A 16,788-nucleotide genomic window follows, 5' to 3' on the forward strand; every position below is an offset into this window, starting at 1 on the left:
CCTATTTGGTGTTTTTTCTTTTTTTTTTTTTTTTTTTATATTTTTGTAAAGCAGACCAGCCCATCCTCCCTCCAAATCCACCATCACCAACTTTAAAACAAAAGCCAACACTATGTAAAAGTATTTGGGGTATAAATTAAAATGGTATATATCAGCTGTCACTAAATGGCGGCCCGCGGTCCGAATACGGACCGAGCAACGTTCCTGTCCAGACCATCAGGCTGCCAGTGTACAGCGCCACATCCCACTCCTCCACTCAGCAGTCATTGGTTGCGTCCCTGCAACTAATGATGTAGCGTGTGTGCCCCGCCCCCTGATGCTTACTATCGTCACGCCATGACGTCACGTCCCCGTCCCCTGCTCTTTATTATGTCTTGGCTCTTGGCTCTCGGCTCTCACTCGGCCGGCCGCGAGGTATATGTATGCGCACCCCGACCCCTTCAGCAAGACTCCCAGCGGCACAGCTCTTTCCCTTTGCAGCTTGTTACCTCTGTTGGCTCCCGATCCCTGCCTGCCTCAAGGTATGTGGGGTGTTTACCACACTGATGGGCACATTTTCTCTTAAGGGGCACACTGATAGGAACATTTAATGTAAGGTTCACTCTGATGGGTACAACCAAATGTGCCCATCAGAGTGTCCCTTAACATAAAATGTGCCCATCGGTGTGCCCCTTAACATAAAATGTTCCCATCAGTGTGCCCCTTAACATAAAATAAGGGATATTCTGATGGGCACATTTTATGCTAAAGTTCGCTCTGATAGGCACATTTTATGTTAAGGGGCATTCTGATGGACACATTTTATGTTAAGAGGCACGCTGATGGGCACTTTTTATTGTGCCCATCAGCGTTCCCCTTAACATAAAATGTGCCCATCAGAGTGCCCCTTATTTTATGTTAAGGTTCACTCTGATGGGCACAACAAAATGTGTCCATTAGCATGCCCCTTAACGTAAATGTACCTATCAGAGTGCCCCTTAACTTAAAATAAGGGGCATGCTGATGGGCACATTTTATGTTAAGGGGGCACTCTGATGGGGACACCTGATGTGATGGGAACACCCGATGTATAGGGGCACTCTGATGACGGCACCTAATGTAAGGGAGCACTCTGATGGGGACAAATGATGTGAGGGGGCACACTGATGGGAACACTCGATGTATAGGGGCACTCTGATGGGCACACCTGATGTGATGGAGACACCTGATGTAAAAGGGCACTCTGATGACGGCACCTAATGTAAGGGAGCACTCTGATGGGGACAAATGATGTGAGGGGGCACATTGATGGGAGACACCAGATGTAAGGGGGCCTTCTGATGAAGAATCCTGATGTAAGAGGGCATTCTGACTGGATTACCTGATGTAATGTGGCACTCTGATGGGGACAGCTGATATAAGAGGATACACTGACGGTGGCAACTGATTTATGGGGGTAGTCTGATGGGGGCATTAAATGTAATGAATTACTCTGGTAGGGGCACCTGATGTAAGGGAGAACACTAATGAGGACATTTACCACAGTGTGTGGAAGAAACAGTAAGAAAAGCGCCAGAGAGTGCGGCTTGCGCCAAAAAAAGGAAAGTAGACACATACAATCTTTTATGGCACAGACTTGTGATTTGGACCTCGGCGGAGAATTTTGGTATATATCAACCCACAGGTGTGCGTAGCCTATTGCATTGGGATGGCACTGGCAACATAGCTCACATCTGTGAGTCCAGGGCTGTGTCATCAGTGCCCCAAGAAACCGGGAAGTAGGAAACAAATGTTACGTTAAAAAAAAAAAAAAAAGCTTTGATCTTTTTAAATCGGATGCATGCAACATAGGATTTTTTTTTTTTTTTTTTATGGTAAGGGTAGGGAGGCCCACTTCACTGTGTATAAACTAATCTTTCATATTGATTTTTTTTCAGTACTTGTATCAATGTTATTGCAGCTGGAGACTGGTCTGTACATAAAATTGAGAAAAATACAAAATAAAGGCATGTGTAATTAAAAAAAAAAAAAAAAATCAGATAACCTAATGGCGCAGAAAAAATATGTTGTTAAATGTCTTACAGTACTAGTATTAGTGACTGTTTGTTTTTAGCTCCAACAGCAACATAATATGTTCAGACCTGGGTGCCCGACTACAGAGAGGACTGCTGCTATCTATGTGTAAGCAGTGGTCTCTCTGCATGATCCAAAACACCCATCTCCCAGGCCCACACGGATGTCAGATTGGGAGCAGTGGCTGTATCTGTGCATCTGCTACATCCTATTTGACATAAATAGACTTAATGAACATATTTGTAACATTAGGAAGGGCTTTAAAGGACACAGTGTGCCATGATACTATATGGCGGCTCATAACCATGACTCCTCCAGAACTATTTTTGTAGGTATAGATACTGTAGCTTTATCCAACACTGGAGGGGGAGTGCTATTAGGAAGGACATTTTCTAAGTCGGAGACTAAATGGATATACAATCTAAAATTCTATACTCCCAATGGGCTTAACATTGATTGGGTCAATAATGCTTTTATCGATGATTGCCTAATACCCTTCCTGGTCTCAAAGGGTGTATGTCGATAATATACAACATTACCCGTTTGTTTATATGTTTAATAAGTATTTTTAGAAGTCATGGTCCCATTAATAATTTTCTTGTGTATGTGGTCATCATTGTTCTTAGTTTTGTGCATATTTTTATTTTTTAGGTTACCGATATTATAATTTGGCTAACTTTATGAGCTATATTTTATTGTAAATTTTTGTCATACTTGCATATATTGTTTCCTTGCCTGACTTGTCCCATAATTTATCTTTTGTTCCCACTAGAGGGAGTTGGACAATCCCTTTCCAGTGTTCAAGATCCCCCCCCCCCCCCCACTAGTTTTCTCAAAATACGTTTTGGTATACAATTAAGAGTGAGGCTTGGTTTGATTGATTTAAAGTGATTGTAAAGTCTGGTTTTAAAAAAAAATAAACTTGTTATACTTACTTGCTCTGTGCAGTTGGTTTTGCACAGAGCAGCCCCAATCCTCCTCTTCTTGGGTCCCTCTTCGCTGCTCCTGGCCTCTTCCTCCCTTAGAGTGCCCCCACAGCAAGCAGTTTGCTATGGGAGCACCTGAGCCAAGTCACAGCTCCGTGTATCCATTCAGACACAGTGTCCCGGCCCTGTCTCTCTCTTCTGATTGGCTAACTGTCTTTGACAGCCTCGGGAGCCAATGGCACCGCTGCTTTGCCTCAGCCAATCGGGAGGAGAGTCCCGGACAGCTAAGGCAATCGCTGAAGAGATATTGGGCTCAGGTAAGTAATTAGGGGGGTGGTGGGGTGGTTGCTACACACAGAAGGTTTTTTTTATCTTTGCATAGAATGCATCGATAAAAAAAACTTCTGCCTTTACAACTCCTTTAAGTCTCTTCAAAACGAACTTTGGTCAATGTGAGATGTTCTATGCAGCACAGGTTTAAGCAAGCCTTGGTTTTACTTGCGGTGACACAACATGTCGTGCCCCAGAAGTAGTCCTTTGTGACAAAACACGTAGGGCGACGTGACGTGCTTGTGTCATCGCCTCAAACCGGTAGTGATGCTAAAACGCCATTTTTGCCAGCTAGGAGGGTTGTCTTATTACGCAATTGATTTTAACCATTGTAAGTGTAATTTTTAAGGCTCACTAAATTTGTTTTGAAGGGTTTTACGCTTAATGGTTTGTTTCTTTCCTTCATGTCCGTAATTATGGGTTTGGAGTGAAGGGAGAACTCCCATTGGTCTGGAACTCTATAGGTACCGCCACCACGAGTGGAGTATTTAGAGGATCATATGCAAACCAGCCTGTTTAACCTTTCTCTTACCAGAAGGTCCCGGATTCATGGTAAGGGTTCATGCGATTCCTCTTGGTGGTGGCTTTCTTCAAGAGGTGATGGCTTTGACTCACCACACTTTCATTTTAAGGAAGGATTTGGACTTTTTCACATGGAGGTCTTCACATAAGGACTATATTTGTGATTTCACAATTATTTTATTAAATTCATAGTTTTATCAGTGCAGCACTTTATTTTCATATGAATAGAACTGCCTGCAGGTGGATGCACGGAACCCTGGTGCATCCAGTGATGGCAAAACACAGACCTCACATGGGCGCATGTCTAAAGTGGAGGGCCACCCAAAAGAAGAAGCTCTGCTTTTTTGCCCCCCTCCAGTGCCACATTTTGCATCTTTCGGGGGGGGGGGGGGTACTGTACTACCTGCTTTTGACAGGTACCCGCTCCCACTCCTGGCTGACTTTGCCGCGGCAAACTCATCTAGAAGTTTAGCCCCCCTCCTCCACCCACCGCCGGGCCATTCACAAAGCGAAGCACTCTTCGCGCATGCAAAGTAGGGAGCCGCAAGGCTTCATTGCTGGTTTCCCTTACCTGAGATGGCTGCGGCAGCACCCTTGAAAAATCGGCTCGGGTGAAGACACCGCTGGAGCCCTGGACAGGTAAGTGTACTTGTAGCTGCTGGCTTTTTAATTTTTTCTGAAGGAGCCTGGAGCTCTGTTTTAATTACGCCGATGTGAACATGGCCCAAAGCTCGCCAATCACTGAGGTTTACAATCCCTGCTGTTCGCACAGCTCCAAGTGTGACCCTGTGGGGTGGGGTATGACTGCTGCGGACGCATCTTTTGGCAGCCTGCTGCCCGGATCTGAGCATTTTATACTACCGTTGGCAACAATGTATTTGTTCAATTAATTTTTACATGAGGCTTTAATTTGTCTTCAGTAATCGCACTTTGGTTGCATTTGTGTTGAACATACGTAATTGGTATTTTTTTTTTTCTCGCCTTTTTCAGTTCCTCTCAAAACACTAACGGTGAAACGAGCAAAGATGAAAGCCAGCTGAAAAATGCAGAAGAAACTCCAATCAAAGGTCCTAGCGAAAACAGAGATGTGAGTTTGTGGCCGTTAACCAGAAAAATGTTAGGTGGGAAATGTGGGACCATCACAATGTAGTATACATTTCATTTACTGGCTGTCAGTCTTCTTGAACTGCGTTCCTGGTAGTTGGGGCCACTAAACAGACAGTCATTTTTTTATATAATGACTGTTGGGGTTGATTTACTAAAACTGGACAGTGCAAAATCTGGTGCAGCTCTGCATAGAAACCAATCGGCTTCCAGGCTTTATTGTCAAAGCTTAATTGAACAAGCTAAAGTTAGAAGCTGATTGGTTACCATGCACAGCTGCACCAGATTTTGCAGTTTTAGTAAATTAACCCCAGTCACTTTGCATCTCTTCAGGGATAAATAATTTAAAGTTGCTTTCTAAACCACTTGCCGACCAGCCGATGCAGTTGTACTGCGGCAGATTGGCACAGCTGGGCGAAACAACGTTATGTAACGTCGCTTCGCCCTGCGCCCGCTGCTCGCCCACTGAGCCGATGCGAGTGCCCGACGGTCACGATCACCGTCGGGCTCCCGCGATCGCTCGTGACACACGGTGAACCGGGATCTGTGTGTGTAAACGCACAGTTTTCGCTTCTCTGAGGGGAGAAGAGACGTCTGTTCATACAGAGTATGAACAGCGATATGTCATCTCCCCTACACAGTCCCCTCCCCCCTTCAGTTAGAACACACACTAGGGAACACAATTAACCCCTTCCCTGCCAGTGACATTTTTACAGTAATCAATGCATTTTTATAGCACTGATCGCTGTATAAATGCCAATGGTCCCAAAAATGTGTCAAAATTGTCCGATGTGCCCGCCATAATGTCGCAGTCCCAATAAAAAATCGCAGATCGCTGCCATTACTAGTTAAAAAAAAAAATGAATACTAAAAATGCCATAAAACTATCCCCTATTTTGTAGACGCTATAACTTTTGCGCAAACCAATCAATATACAGTTATTGCGATTTTCTTTTCTTTTTTTTTTTTTTTTTTTTTTTCTTTTTACCAAAAATATGTTGAATACGTATCGACCTAAACTGAGGAAAAAATGTTTTTTTTATATATATTTTTGGGGGATATTTATTATAGCAAAGTAAAAAATAATGCTTTTTTTTTTCAAAATTGTCGCTCTTTTTTTGTTTATAGCGCAAAAAATAAAAACCGCAGAGGTGATCAAATACCACCAAAAGAAAGCTCTATTTGTGGGAAAAAAGGACGTAAATTTTGTTTGGGTGCAACGTCGCACAACCGCGCAACTGTCTGTCAATTAAAGCGACACAGTGCCGAAACGCAAAAAGTGCTCTGGTCAGGAAGGGGGTAAAATCTTCCTGGGCTGAATCGGTTAAATTGCAAAAACCACTGCCGGCGTTCTGCCGAGAAAGTTCCGCTCGGCGGATAAGGACCCCCCTCTACTGCGCAGGCTATTCCGGCGGAAATAGCCGAAGGTGAATAGCTGAAAATCAGCTGTACACAGTGCCTGTAAGAGGGCCCCTCGCGGGCTCGCTTCGCTCGCCACGCTTCGGGCACGGCCTCGCTTCGCTCGGCTCTTTTTGATTCCCTCTCTAGGTCCACTTGGATGGTGGGGAAGGAACCTGGACCCAGGGCGCAGGCGCCGTGTACAGCTGATTGAAAAGTTTGAGCTTCGGCTATCTCCGGCGGCTGACAGTAGTTTGTACTGCGCAGGCGCTGCGCCTGCGCAGTACAGGGGGGGAACTTATCCGCCGAGGGAACTTTCTCGGCAAGACACCGGCACCACCAGTATCCGCTATCTTCTAGGATGGCTGAAAGCTCTTCAGCATCTGACACATCCAGGTGTGTCCGACATCTGATCGCCCTGCTGCACACTGTGGTTTCCCCCTCCTGTAAGGGCCAAAGAAAGGAGCCACAGCATGCAGAGGCGGATCAGGTATCTGACACTCCTGGAGGAGTTTTTTTTTTTAGGAAGGACTCTGAGGATTTTGTGATCAAAATAAAATTCTCTTTAACCACTTGACCTCTGGAAGATTTACCTCCCCTTCCTGACCAGACAATTTTTTGCGATACGGCACTGCGTTAATTTAGCTGACAATTGCACCGACATACGACGCTGTACATAAGTAAAATTTATGTCCTTTTTTTCTTTCCCCCACAAATTAGAGCTTTCTTTTGGGCGGTATTTGATCACCTCTGCGTTTTTTCTATTTTTTGCACTATAAACAAAAAAGACTGACAATTTTTGGAAAAAAAAAAAACTATTTTTTACTTTCTGCTATAAAACATAAAAAAAAAATGTAAAAAATCTAATTTCATCAATTTAGGCCAATATTTATTCTGATACATATTTTTGGCAAAAAATATCCCAATAATCTTATATTGATTGGTTCGCGCAAAAGTTATAGCGTCTACAAACTATGGGATTTTTATTCTAGTAGTAATGGCGGCGATCAGCTACTCATAGCGGGACTGCATTATTGAACATTTGGACACTAACTGAAACTTTTGACACTTTTGGGAACCAATGACACTAATACAGTGCTAAAAATATGCACTGTCACTGTACTAATGACACTGGCTGGGAGGGTGTTAACATCAGGGGTGACCAAAGAGTTAACTGTGTGCCTAGCCAGTGTTTTTCTAAACCGTGTGTGGTGCTTTTACTAGGGGAAGACATGGATCTTAGTCCCTGCTTTGCAGAGACACAGGATCCATGCCTTCCCTCCTGTCAGAACGGCGATCTGCCTTGTTTACATAGGCAGACTGCCGTTTTGCCTCTCTGTTGGAGGACTGGCAAATCCAACATTTTAGAATTGGCACAGAAGCAGGAGGTGAGGGGAAATGTTCCAGTGGGGACGCTTTTGGTGACAATTATCTGAGAGGATCTCTCCTAACTTTGAAGAGATTTCTTATTGTGTCTCTGTGACAAGGAGTGATTAGAAGAAAGGGAGAAGAAAAAAGACTGAGGTCTAAACCATCCCTACCAAAAAATGGAGTTACATGTTATTTAACAAAAAATAATAAAAGGTAAAGGGGTGCAATATAAGCTTTTATAATTCCATACGCTGTGACATGGTGTTGTTAGCTCTCTGGCAGAGTCCTTTATACAGTGAGTTTACTCCACACTGGAAGTACATTTCAGGGCTTTTCCTGGCCACTATTATTTAAAGAAAGCAAAAAGAAAACAAATACATATCTTCCCACATAGGGGGTTCTCACCATCAGTACGTCAAACTTTATCAGCCCTGTGGTTTAGGCCTCATGTCCTTGGTCCTCTAGACCAGGGGTCCCCAACCCCTGTGCCCTGGACCAGTGCCTGTCCAGGGCCTGTTGATCACGCCGCACGGCAGGGGACGAGCGGCGACCGTGGTCCGCACGGGGCTATCGCAGACCGAGATTGTCGTTTACCACCTGCTGTGCAGCCATACCTGTGTGTCCTCTCCTGCTCCTCTTCCCGCCTGGCCAACAATGTCATCCAATCAGCAGGGCAGGGGGCAGGAGGAGCTGCAGATTGGAATGGAGAGTTCCTACTGCCCTCCTGATAGAATGACATCGTCGGGCGGGTGGGGGAGCTGGCAAAGGAAACACAGACTGATCACAAATCCCTGCCAAAGGTAGGAGTCCTGTGCAGGGGAGGCAGAGATTGGAATGGGAAGTGTGATGTTAGAGAGGAGGGGGGGAGGGGGGCAGACTGCAGGGGCACTGTAATGGAGGAGGCTGTGATTGCTAGGGGCACTGTAATATTAAAGTGTGCCCCCTTTACATCAGTGCCCCCTTTACAGAGCAGTCCCCATTACATTAATGTAAAGGGGACTGCACTGTAATGTAAAGGGGGGGCTGTGATGTGAAGGGTAGCTAAGAACGCTGATATAAAGGGGGACTGTGCTGTAAAGGGGGGCTGAGAACAGACTCCGTGAATAGCCCACCCCCCCATTACTGGGGAAATTGGTTGCCGTGAAACTGGTTCCTGGTGCCAAAAAGGTTGGTGATTGCTCCTCTAGACTGTCTAGGACCCATCCCCAGTGCTAGTACACAAACGCTGTACCTCTTCCAGCTTTGTGTCTTTTCTTTACAGCTCCCAGCTGTTCTGTCTCATAGTCACAGGTTTGGGGCACCTCTGACCCCTGGGTGAGACCCTTTTTCCTGGCTCCTTTCTCTCAGACTCATGCCCCTGGTTTGGGGCACCTCTGTTCCCTGGGTGAGGCCTTGTCTCCCGGCTCCTTTCTCTCAGACTCTGGCCACTTCTGACCCCTGGGTGAGACCCTGTCTCCTTTCTCTCAGACTTAGGTCTTGGCTTGAGGCACCTCTGACCTCTGGGTGAGACCCTATCTCCCGGCTTCTTTCTCTCAGACTCAGGCCTCTGGCTTGGGGCACTTCTGACCCCTGGGTGAGACCCTGTCTCTCAGCTTTTTGGCCTGTCCCGCCCCATACAGCCTGGTGCAGATGTGCACCTCTTGTCTCCCTTACAAACTGTGACCCCTTCGGAAAGGTGGGGCACTGACCTCTCATCCTGATACTGCTAAAAGAATAGCACACGCCTGTGCTATCAGTGGGCCTGTTTTCTCCAAAACCTGGCCCAGACTGCCTTATCACACAGTGGCATGGCCTCATCCTGCAACAACGCTTACAGAATTGTATATATGTGAAAGAATTGCCATGTGAACACATGCTATAGAATCAAAAAAAGTAATACGGCAGTAAGGCGATTCATATAGTACATAAGCACACTAAAGGTAGAAGCCAATAATTGTGTTGTAAATTTCCTCTATGTATTTCTTTTAGGAAACCCCAGAAAAAGATTTTGGTGGGAAGAGACCTGAAAATGATGGCCTGCTGAACCCAACAAATGGCTACTCTCCAAGGAGACTGGAGTTCAATTGCAACGATCTGCAGTGAAATGACTGGTATTCTCTTTTTTATAATGAATTACATCCTGGTGCAATACCGATTGCATAGTTGTCAATATATCCAGAACAATTGTCAGGATGCTTTCCTGTGATGAAGGTCCCACCTGCTATGGCAGCTTATGTGCTACCCCCCCTCGCCGGGATGCTTGAGGGTGTATTTATATGAAATGAGCAGAGCTGTTTGTACTGTGAAACTCCATGTACAATTTGTTCTGTGTGAATGGCAGCAAAATCAAATGATGTTGAGCTATTTTTCTCTTCAGGTCAGATGTTCTTTATCCATAAGAATGGCCTCAATAAAGAAAATATTGCATTATCTCCATTAGATAGAGCTGATGATCATAGGAAAGAAGTATTTCTATGAACATTTGTAGAGTTATTCAGATTATGGTTACTGGATGGAGCTGATGATCAGAGGAAATATTTATTAGGAAGTATGTATAATAATCCTCAACTGTGGAATACGTTTTCGGAAAGTCAGTGCAAACAAGATCCCTGATCTTCAGGTTTGTGTATTGAAGACATTGGATCTGCATGATGGCCAAACAACAAGCATTTTTAGGAGAAGAGGTCAACCTTTCTCAGAACAAGCTTCCTTTTAGCTAAAATGGCCGCTTGAACAAAAGTAAGCATTAAAGTGATTGTAAACCTTGAATTTTTTTTTTTAAATGAAAATAACAAACATGTTATACTTACCTGCTCTGTGTAATGGTTTTGCACAGAGCAGCCCCAATTCTCCTCTTCTGGGGTCCCCCGTCGGTGCTCCAGGCCCCTCCTCTTCTCCGGTGCCCCAACGGCGGCGAACCGCTCCCGCTGTTATTGGACACAGCAGGAGCCAATCAGCAGGTCCAGCCAACTCGGAAACAAAAAAGATGTACAAGTACGTGATTTTGCGCTGAAGGGCCGCCCTGCCACAGTATATGTGCATGGGGCGGTCCGGAAGCTGTTAAACTGATTTCATCTGCAGATCGAAGTTCAAGCCTTTGATCTTTTGGCTGAGCAATGTTGTTAAAAAACATCCAATTGCCAGGACTTCAATTTACACTTCAGCTATCAATAGGGGAACCCCACTGACAACTGAATGAGTCATCTGTTGTAGAGGATGCAGCGGCCCCTCTCCTTAAAGCAGTGTTCTGCCAAATTATTTTTTTTAGAGTCAACAGCTAAAAATACTGCAGCTGCTGACTTTTAAAATATGAACACTTACCTGTCTAGAGCGCCCGCGATGTCCTCACCCGAAGCCGATCTGTACCTTGGCTCTCGGGTGCTGCCACCGCCATCTTCAGTAAGCAAATCGGGAAGTGAAGCCTTGAGGCTTCACTTCCTGGTTCCCTACTGGGCATGCGTGACTCGCGCTTCGCGATTCCACTGGTCCCTGCTGTCTTCTGGGACCTGTGTGTCTCCCAGAAGACAGCGGGGGGGGACGGAGAAGGCGCCGGAAGTGGTGTAGGTACCTGCGGGTGGATCGGGTATCTATGCCCGGAAGTGGGAGCAAAGTACCTGTATTAGACAGGTATCTACCCCCCCCCCCCCTGCAAGGTGCCAAATGTGACACCGAAGGGGGGGGGGGTCCGAAAAGCAGAAGTTCCATTTTTGGGTGGAACTCCACTTTAACAACTGATAAATGCCGCCTTTTTTTTTATACATTTCAGCTGTCAGTTGAGGGGGGGGGGGGGGGTATCCCACTGTCATCTGAAAGAACAGAGCCTGAAAGTATCCGTTTCTGAGCATTTGCACGAGTACCGCTACTCGGACAAACGCTTAGTATCTGCACCAATAACGATACAGGTATGTGTGCAACCATATAAAATGTAATATGGGTACAGTGTTGCATGACCGCACATTCATTCACTTCATTCAAAGTGTGGCAGCGCTGAAAGCTCAAAATTGGCCTGGGCAGGAAGGGGGTGAAAGTGCCCAGTAAGCAAGTGGTTAATAGATGATATTCAGGACATGATTGTTTCTGGTTTTAATTTTTTTTTTTTTTTTTTAGGATGTATACTTTGCCGCAGCATAGATATTTGCAATAGCTGAAAAAGTTTAATGACTGATGCAGTGGTAAATGAAGGAATTGAACAGACAATATGTTGCCACGTGGTGAAGGACAACTCAGCAACTACCACTGCTAACCAACAACCAGCTGGGCATAGATAACTCTTTACTGAGCTGTAGAGTGACATTCAGTTACAGCTCCATGTACCACTTCCCTCTCTGCTTTCCTCCTCTGTGTACCTCTTCTCCTTTCTTGGAAATGCTTCCCAGTATTGCAATCCTTTACTTACTGTTCCCCTCTTCCTCCACTGCCATCTTTCATATTGGACTTCAGTTACTCTTTTCTTTTCTACTTCCTCTCAGCTCTACCCTTTTAGTACCGTGCTCTGCAGCCATTCTTTCCCATATGTGTGTGTTTTTGTATGTATTTGTGTATATATATGTGTGTTTGTTCTTTATAGATGTTTTTACATGTTTTTTTAGATGTAGTTGTTTGTGGCTGCCATACTCTGTCAACCCTATAGGATGGTTTAAAGTCAGAACAAAGAAAAAAAATCTCACCATAATACTAGCACCTGTGAGCTTGGTATAGTGCTATTGAACAGAAATCATTAGTAAGACCTCATCTGGAATATACAGTTCAGTTTTGGGCTCCAGTTCTCAAAAAGGATATCGGGAACTGGAGAAAGTGCAGCGAACAGCAACCAAACTGATAAGAGGCATGGAGGAGCTCAGCTATGAGGAAAGATTAGAGGAACTGAATTTATTCTCTCTTCAGAAGAGGAGATTAAGGGGGGATATGATCACCATGTATAAATACATAAGGAGTCCATATAGTGAACTTGCTGTTGAGTTATTCACTTTTAAGTTCATCACAGAGGACAACGGGGCTTTCTTTACGTCTAGAGGAAAAGAGATTTCATCTCCAAATAAGAAAAGGTTTCTTCATAGTAAGAGCTGTCCTAGGAACACATTTAACCCTTTGATTGCCCCTGATGTTAACCCCTTCCCTACCAATGTTATAAGTACAGTGACAGTATATATGTTTTAGCACTGATCACTGTATTGGTGTCACTGGTCCCCAAAAAGTGTTAACTGCTTGCCAACCAGTGCACGACGATATACATCGGCACAATGGCACGGCTGCGCAAATGGGCATACCTGTATGTCCCCTTTAAGACGTGGCATTGTGGGCGCGTACGCCGTGACCGATGTCCGCCGGGGGCCTGCAATCGTGTCACGGAGCGGAATAACGGGGAGATGCAAACAAGGCATTTCCCTGTTCTGCCTAGTGACATGACAGAGATCTACTGCTCCCTCTCTCGGGAGCAGTGATCGCTGTCATGTTGTAGTGAGCCCATCCCCCCCACAGTTAGAATCACTCCCTAGGAAAAACTTAACCCCTTGATCGCCCACTAATGTTTAACCCCTTCTCTGCCAGTGTCATTTACACAGCAATCGATGCATTTTTATAGCACTGATCGCTGTATAAATGACAATGGTCCCAAAATAGTTTTAAAAGTGTCTGATGTGTATCAATATACGCTTATTGTGTTTTTTTTTTTTTTACCAAAAATATGTAGAAGAATACATATCGGCCTAAACTGAGAAAGAAATTTTGTTTTTTTATATATTTTTTGGGATAATTATTATAGCAAAAAGTAAAAAAAATATTGCTTTTTTTCAAAATTGTCGCTCTTTCTTTGTTTATCGCGCAAGAAATAAAAACCGCAGAGGTGATCAAACACCACCAAAAGAAAGCTCTATTTGTGGGAAAAAAAGGACATCAATTTTGTTTGGGTGCAACGTCCCGCTAGTGATATGAATACCACTGCTAAATGCTTCACTTCCAGATGCAGCAGGAAGATCCAGTCTGTGTTAAAAAAAACCAACCAATAAATACTGCAAAATTAAATAAATTATCTCCTGCTGTATTGGCTTACTTTTTTTGTGAATTGCACGTTCCGGAGTTAAATACGCAAATATTCATGCATTATTTAGCTCTTAGTGAATTGAGCCTATAGACAGGAATTGTTACTAAAGTGATGCATGTTACAACGGGGAGTATAGTTGCATTGTGTTCATGTTTTGTCACTCCCCTATAGATTGTAAGCTCTTGTGAGCGGGGCTCTCTTCCACACGTTTCCAGCTCTGTACTGTATGTTGACCCTGTTTGTATTGAGTCATAGAATATATTTCCTCTTAGAAGGAGCTTGTTATGACCTAAAGCACAGAGCATGCGGTTGCTGACCACCTTGTGAAAATGCTAGTTGCCTGGCTGTATTTCAACCCTTTTTTGAACCACTGTATGCAGCCAAATTGGGTCTTAGTGAACAGATAATTCCTGGTCTACATATTGTGCTGGCCGTCATAGGCAACTAGTATTTAAAAGGAGAGGGAAAGCACTGGTGTTTTTTTCATGACAGGTCCTCCGTAATGTGTAATTCCACTTACAATTGTATACGCAGCCCTGTCTGTATACCGGCATTGTCATTCTGTGTACTTTTTTCTTTGACTATCTAAGAATTAAAGATTACATTTTTCCACTTTTATCTGTTTCCTGGCTGTAAACATATATATATACAATGTCTATACCGTTTGGTCCTCAGCCTGGTTCCTATTATTTTACTATACTGGTGTAGCTCCCTCCTTTAGTTAAGCTGCTAGGCTAAATTTATTTTTTGGCTTTACTGCAGTCCGTGGAGCAGTGATCTATTATTTTTGTCTGGTCAGGGTTTCCTAGCTGGGTGTTTGATTTTTCCCACCTGCTTCTGGAAAAAGTTTCCAGAATATGGGGCAGGGAGAATCAAATGTCCAATTTGACTTTTTTTTTTATATAACCCAAGCCAATTCCCTGGAAGGATGCATCCAGAAGGTGTCTGGGGAGGCAAGAAATGTCTGGGAGGCCTTCCAGCGTGTTTTTCCTCTGCCAGGAGGGTTCCAGTTTTCTTGGAAGTACCCAGATAGCAAGACAGACTGCTGGTTGGAAGCTAAACAGTGGGGACCTTTAACTCGGTGGGCAATTTACATATACAAATGAACCCGATTATTTTACTTCTCGGAGTATGTGACAACCTTATTTCTAATACACACAAAAAATTGTTTGTATTCTACACCTCATACTATGCTAGGAAAACTATACTAATTAAATGGAAGCAACCTGACCCTCCCACGGTCTCCCAATGGAAAGCCTTGGTAAATTCCACATTACCACTTTACAAACTTACATATATGAACCGCAAATGCCCTAAGAAATTCTCCAAGATTTGGGGAACATGGTCCAAACAATAAGATTGACATGACTGGCAGGATCTGTGGTGAACCAGCGTCTGATGTGTCCTCTCTCTCCCCTCCCCCCGGTCCCCCTTTTTTCTTTCCCTTCCCCCCGTCCCCTCCGTCCCTCCTCTCCCCCCCCAATTTCTTGATCCTTCATAATTCAATACTCAGATTAACTGGCAAATAGATAAAAGTATAATCTGACTCAATACCTGAAGGTATTGTTGGGTAGAGGATATTACTGAAACCCTATATAAGTATTGAGGTTTCATTTTTCCTGACGCAATTACTTTTATGTACTATGAATCATACGCATTGACATAATATGATGATTGAAATCTTCTGATTTGAAATTGTTTACTATGACTATGTATATCTACTATGTAGCAGCACTGCACTGCACAGCACTGTTGTATGTTCGTATGTTTGTATGCTTCAACTTTCTCTTTTCTGTTTAAAAAAAAAAAAAACAGTGGGGACCTTGAGTGAAGAATGTGATCAAGTTTTGCTTTTTGATTACTGGGTTGCATTTTTAGTTTTTTTGGAGCTTTTCCTTGTACCTTTTTAAGGGGAATGGTTAATTGGTCACAGGTGCTTGAGGGGCCTATATAACCTTCTGTAGAACTCATTGTGAGCCTGCTCATCTTTGAGCTTGCTGGAGCTTAGATCAAGTGGAACTGTACTAAGTGGCGAGTTAAAAAAACAGAGTTGAAAACAAGAGGTTGTAACAGGGGTCAAGTACCTGTGCAGGTTATGGTTCTAATCAATCGATCATTTGAGACCATCATGTGGCTTCTAGTTGACATATTTGATGTATTCTTGATGCCTTATTGCATGCGCCCATACACATGTGCGTATGAATATTTATGGAATGACATTTATTATAATGTTCTTTTCTTACATATGGTTCATGTTGGTGACATGTTTTATTACAGGTTCCATGATCAATAAATACTATTTTATTCCACCCACCTCCTCGTTGTCCGTGGACCTCATTTTAAAGTCCCAAAACTCCCATTCTTTTTTTCTGAACCAGGGATGGAGGCACAACATACATGTGCCTCATTCAAAGTCCCAAATCCCCCCTCTCTTTTTCTGCATTTAGGGATGGAGGTCCATGGACAGGGATAGCAGTGTTCCCCTGCTACCCATATGTGAGGTTTTTCTAGTCCTGGAGGGTATTTTACCTTGTCCGGGTTTGCACACAATTACTGTGTGTCCATGAGATTATGCAGCATAGCTGTGACACATTTATTTATGTGGGACTGATGTGGCTCTTGGATCACCGGGGCTGGTGTGTTGTCCGATGTCCAGGAGCTGCAATGCGCTCTGTGTGTCCCCCCCCCCCCCCACTCCCGCCCTATCAGGACCGGGGGGGAGTGAGCATATGCCTGGTGGGGAGGGCGGGTGCGCATCAGCGCCACGCATCCTGCCGCACGTGTGATGTCATATTTGGCATCACGACGCGCAGACAGCAGGTTTTCCATCTCAGCTGGGTCATGTGGGCATCCCCTGTGGGCGGTGCTTCTCGCCCACGTCAGAGCCCCTCCGTGCACATGCCGTGCCTGCGTGATGCTGGTGTTAGTCACCGTGCACGTGGTTGGGGCGGGTGTACATATATGGCCGCTCCCGACACAGTCTGGGCGCTACAAACATGATGACAGATTTTACCACAGCACTCGTTTATTCTTCTGGGAAACATGTAAGCTATTACTAGGCTACCC

At 44.4% G+C, this 16,788-nt stretch overlaps 1 protein-coding gene across 2 annotated transcripts in view; it reads left to right on the forward strand.

Annotated features, from left to right (window-relative positions):
• The window catches only part of LOC141129300 (uncharacterized), a 75,203-nt gene extending 60,869 nt beyond the window's left edge, over positions 1-14,334 (forward strand). For both annotated transcript variants that reach the window (XM_073617252.1, XM_073617251.1), the window contains exons 6-8: positions 4,821-4,917; positions 9,672-9,793; positions 11,790-14,334. In XM_073617252.1, coding sequence (XP_073473353.1) covers positions 4,821-4,917; positions 9,672-9,785 — 211 coding nt within the window. In that variant the 3' untranslated portion in view covers positions 9,786-9,793; positions 11,790-14,334. The remainder of the gene's footprint in view (positions 1-4,820; positions 4,918-9,671; positions 9,794-11,789) is intronic.
• Positions 14,335-16,788: the final 2,454 nt, after the last annotated feature.

Source organism: Aquarana catesbeiana, linkage group LG02, assembly GCF_042186555.1.
Source record: "Aquarana catesbeiana isolate 2022-GZ linkage group LG02, ASM4218655v1, whole genome shotgun sequence".
Taxonomy (NCBI): Eukaryota; Metazoa; Chordata; class Amphibia; order Anura; family Ranidae; genus Aquarana; species Aquarana catesbeiana.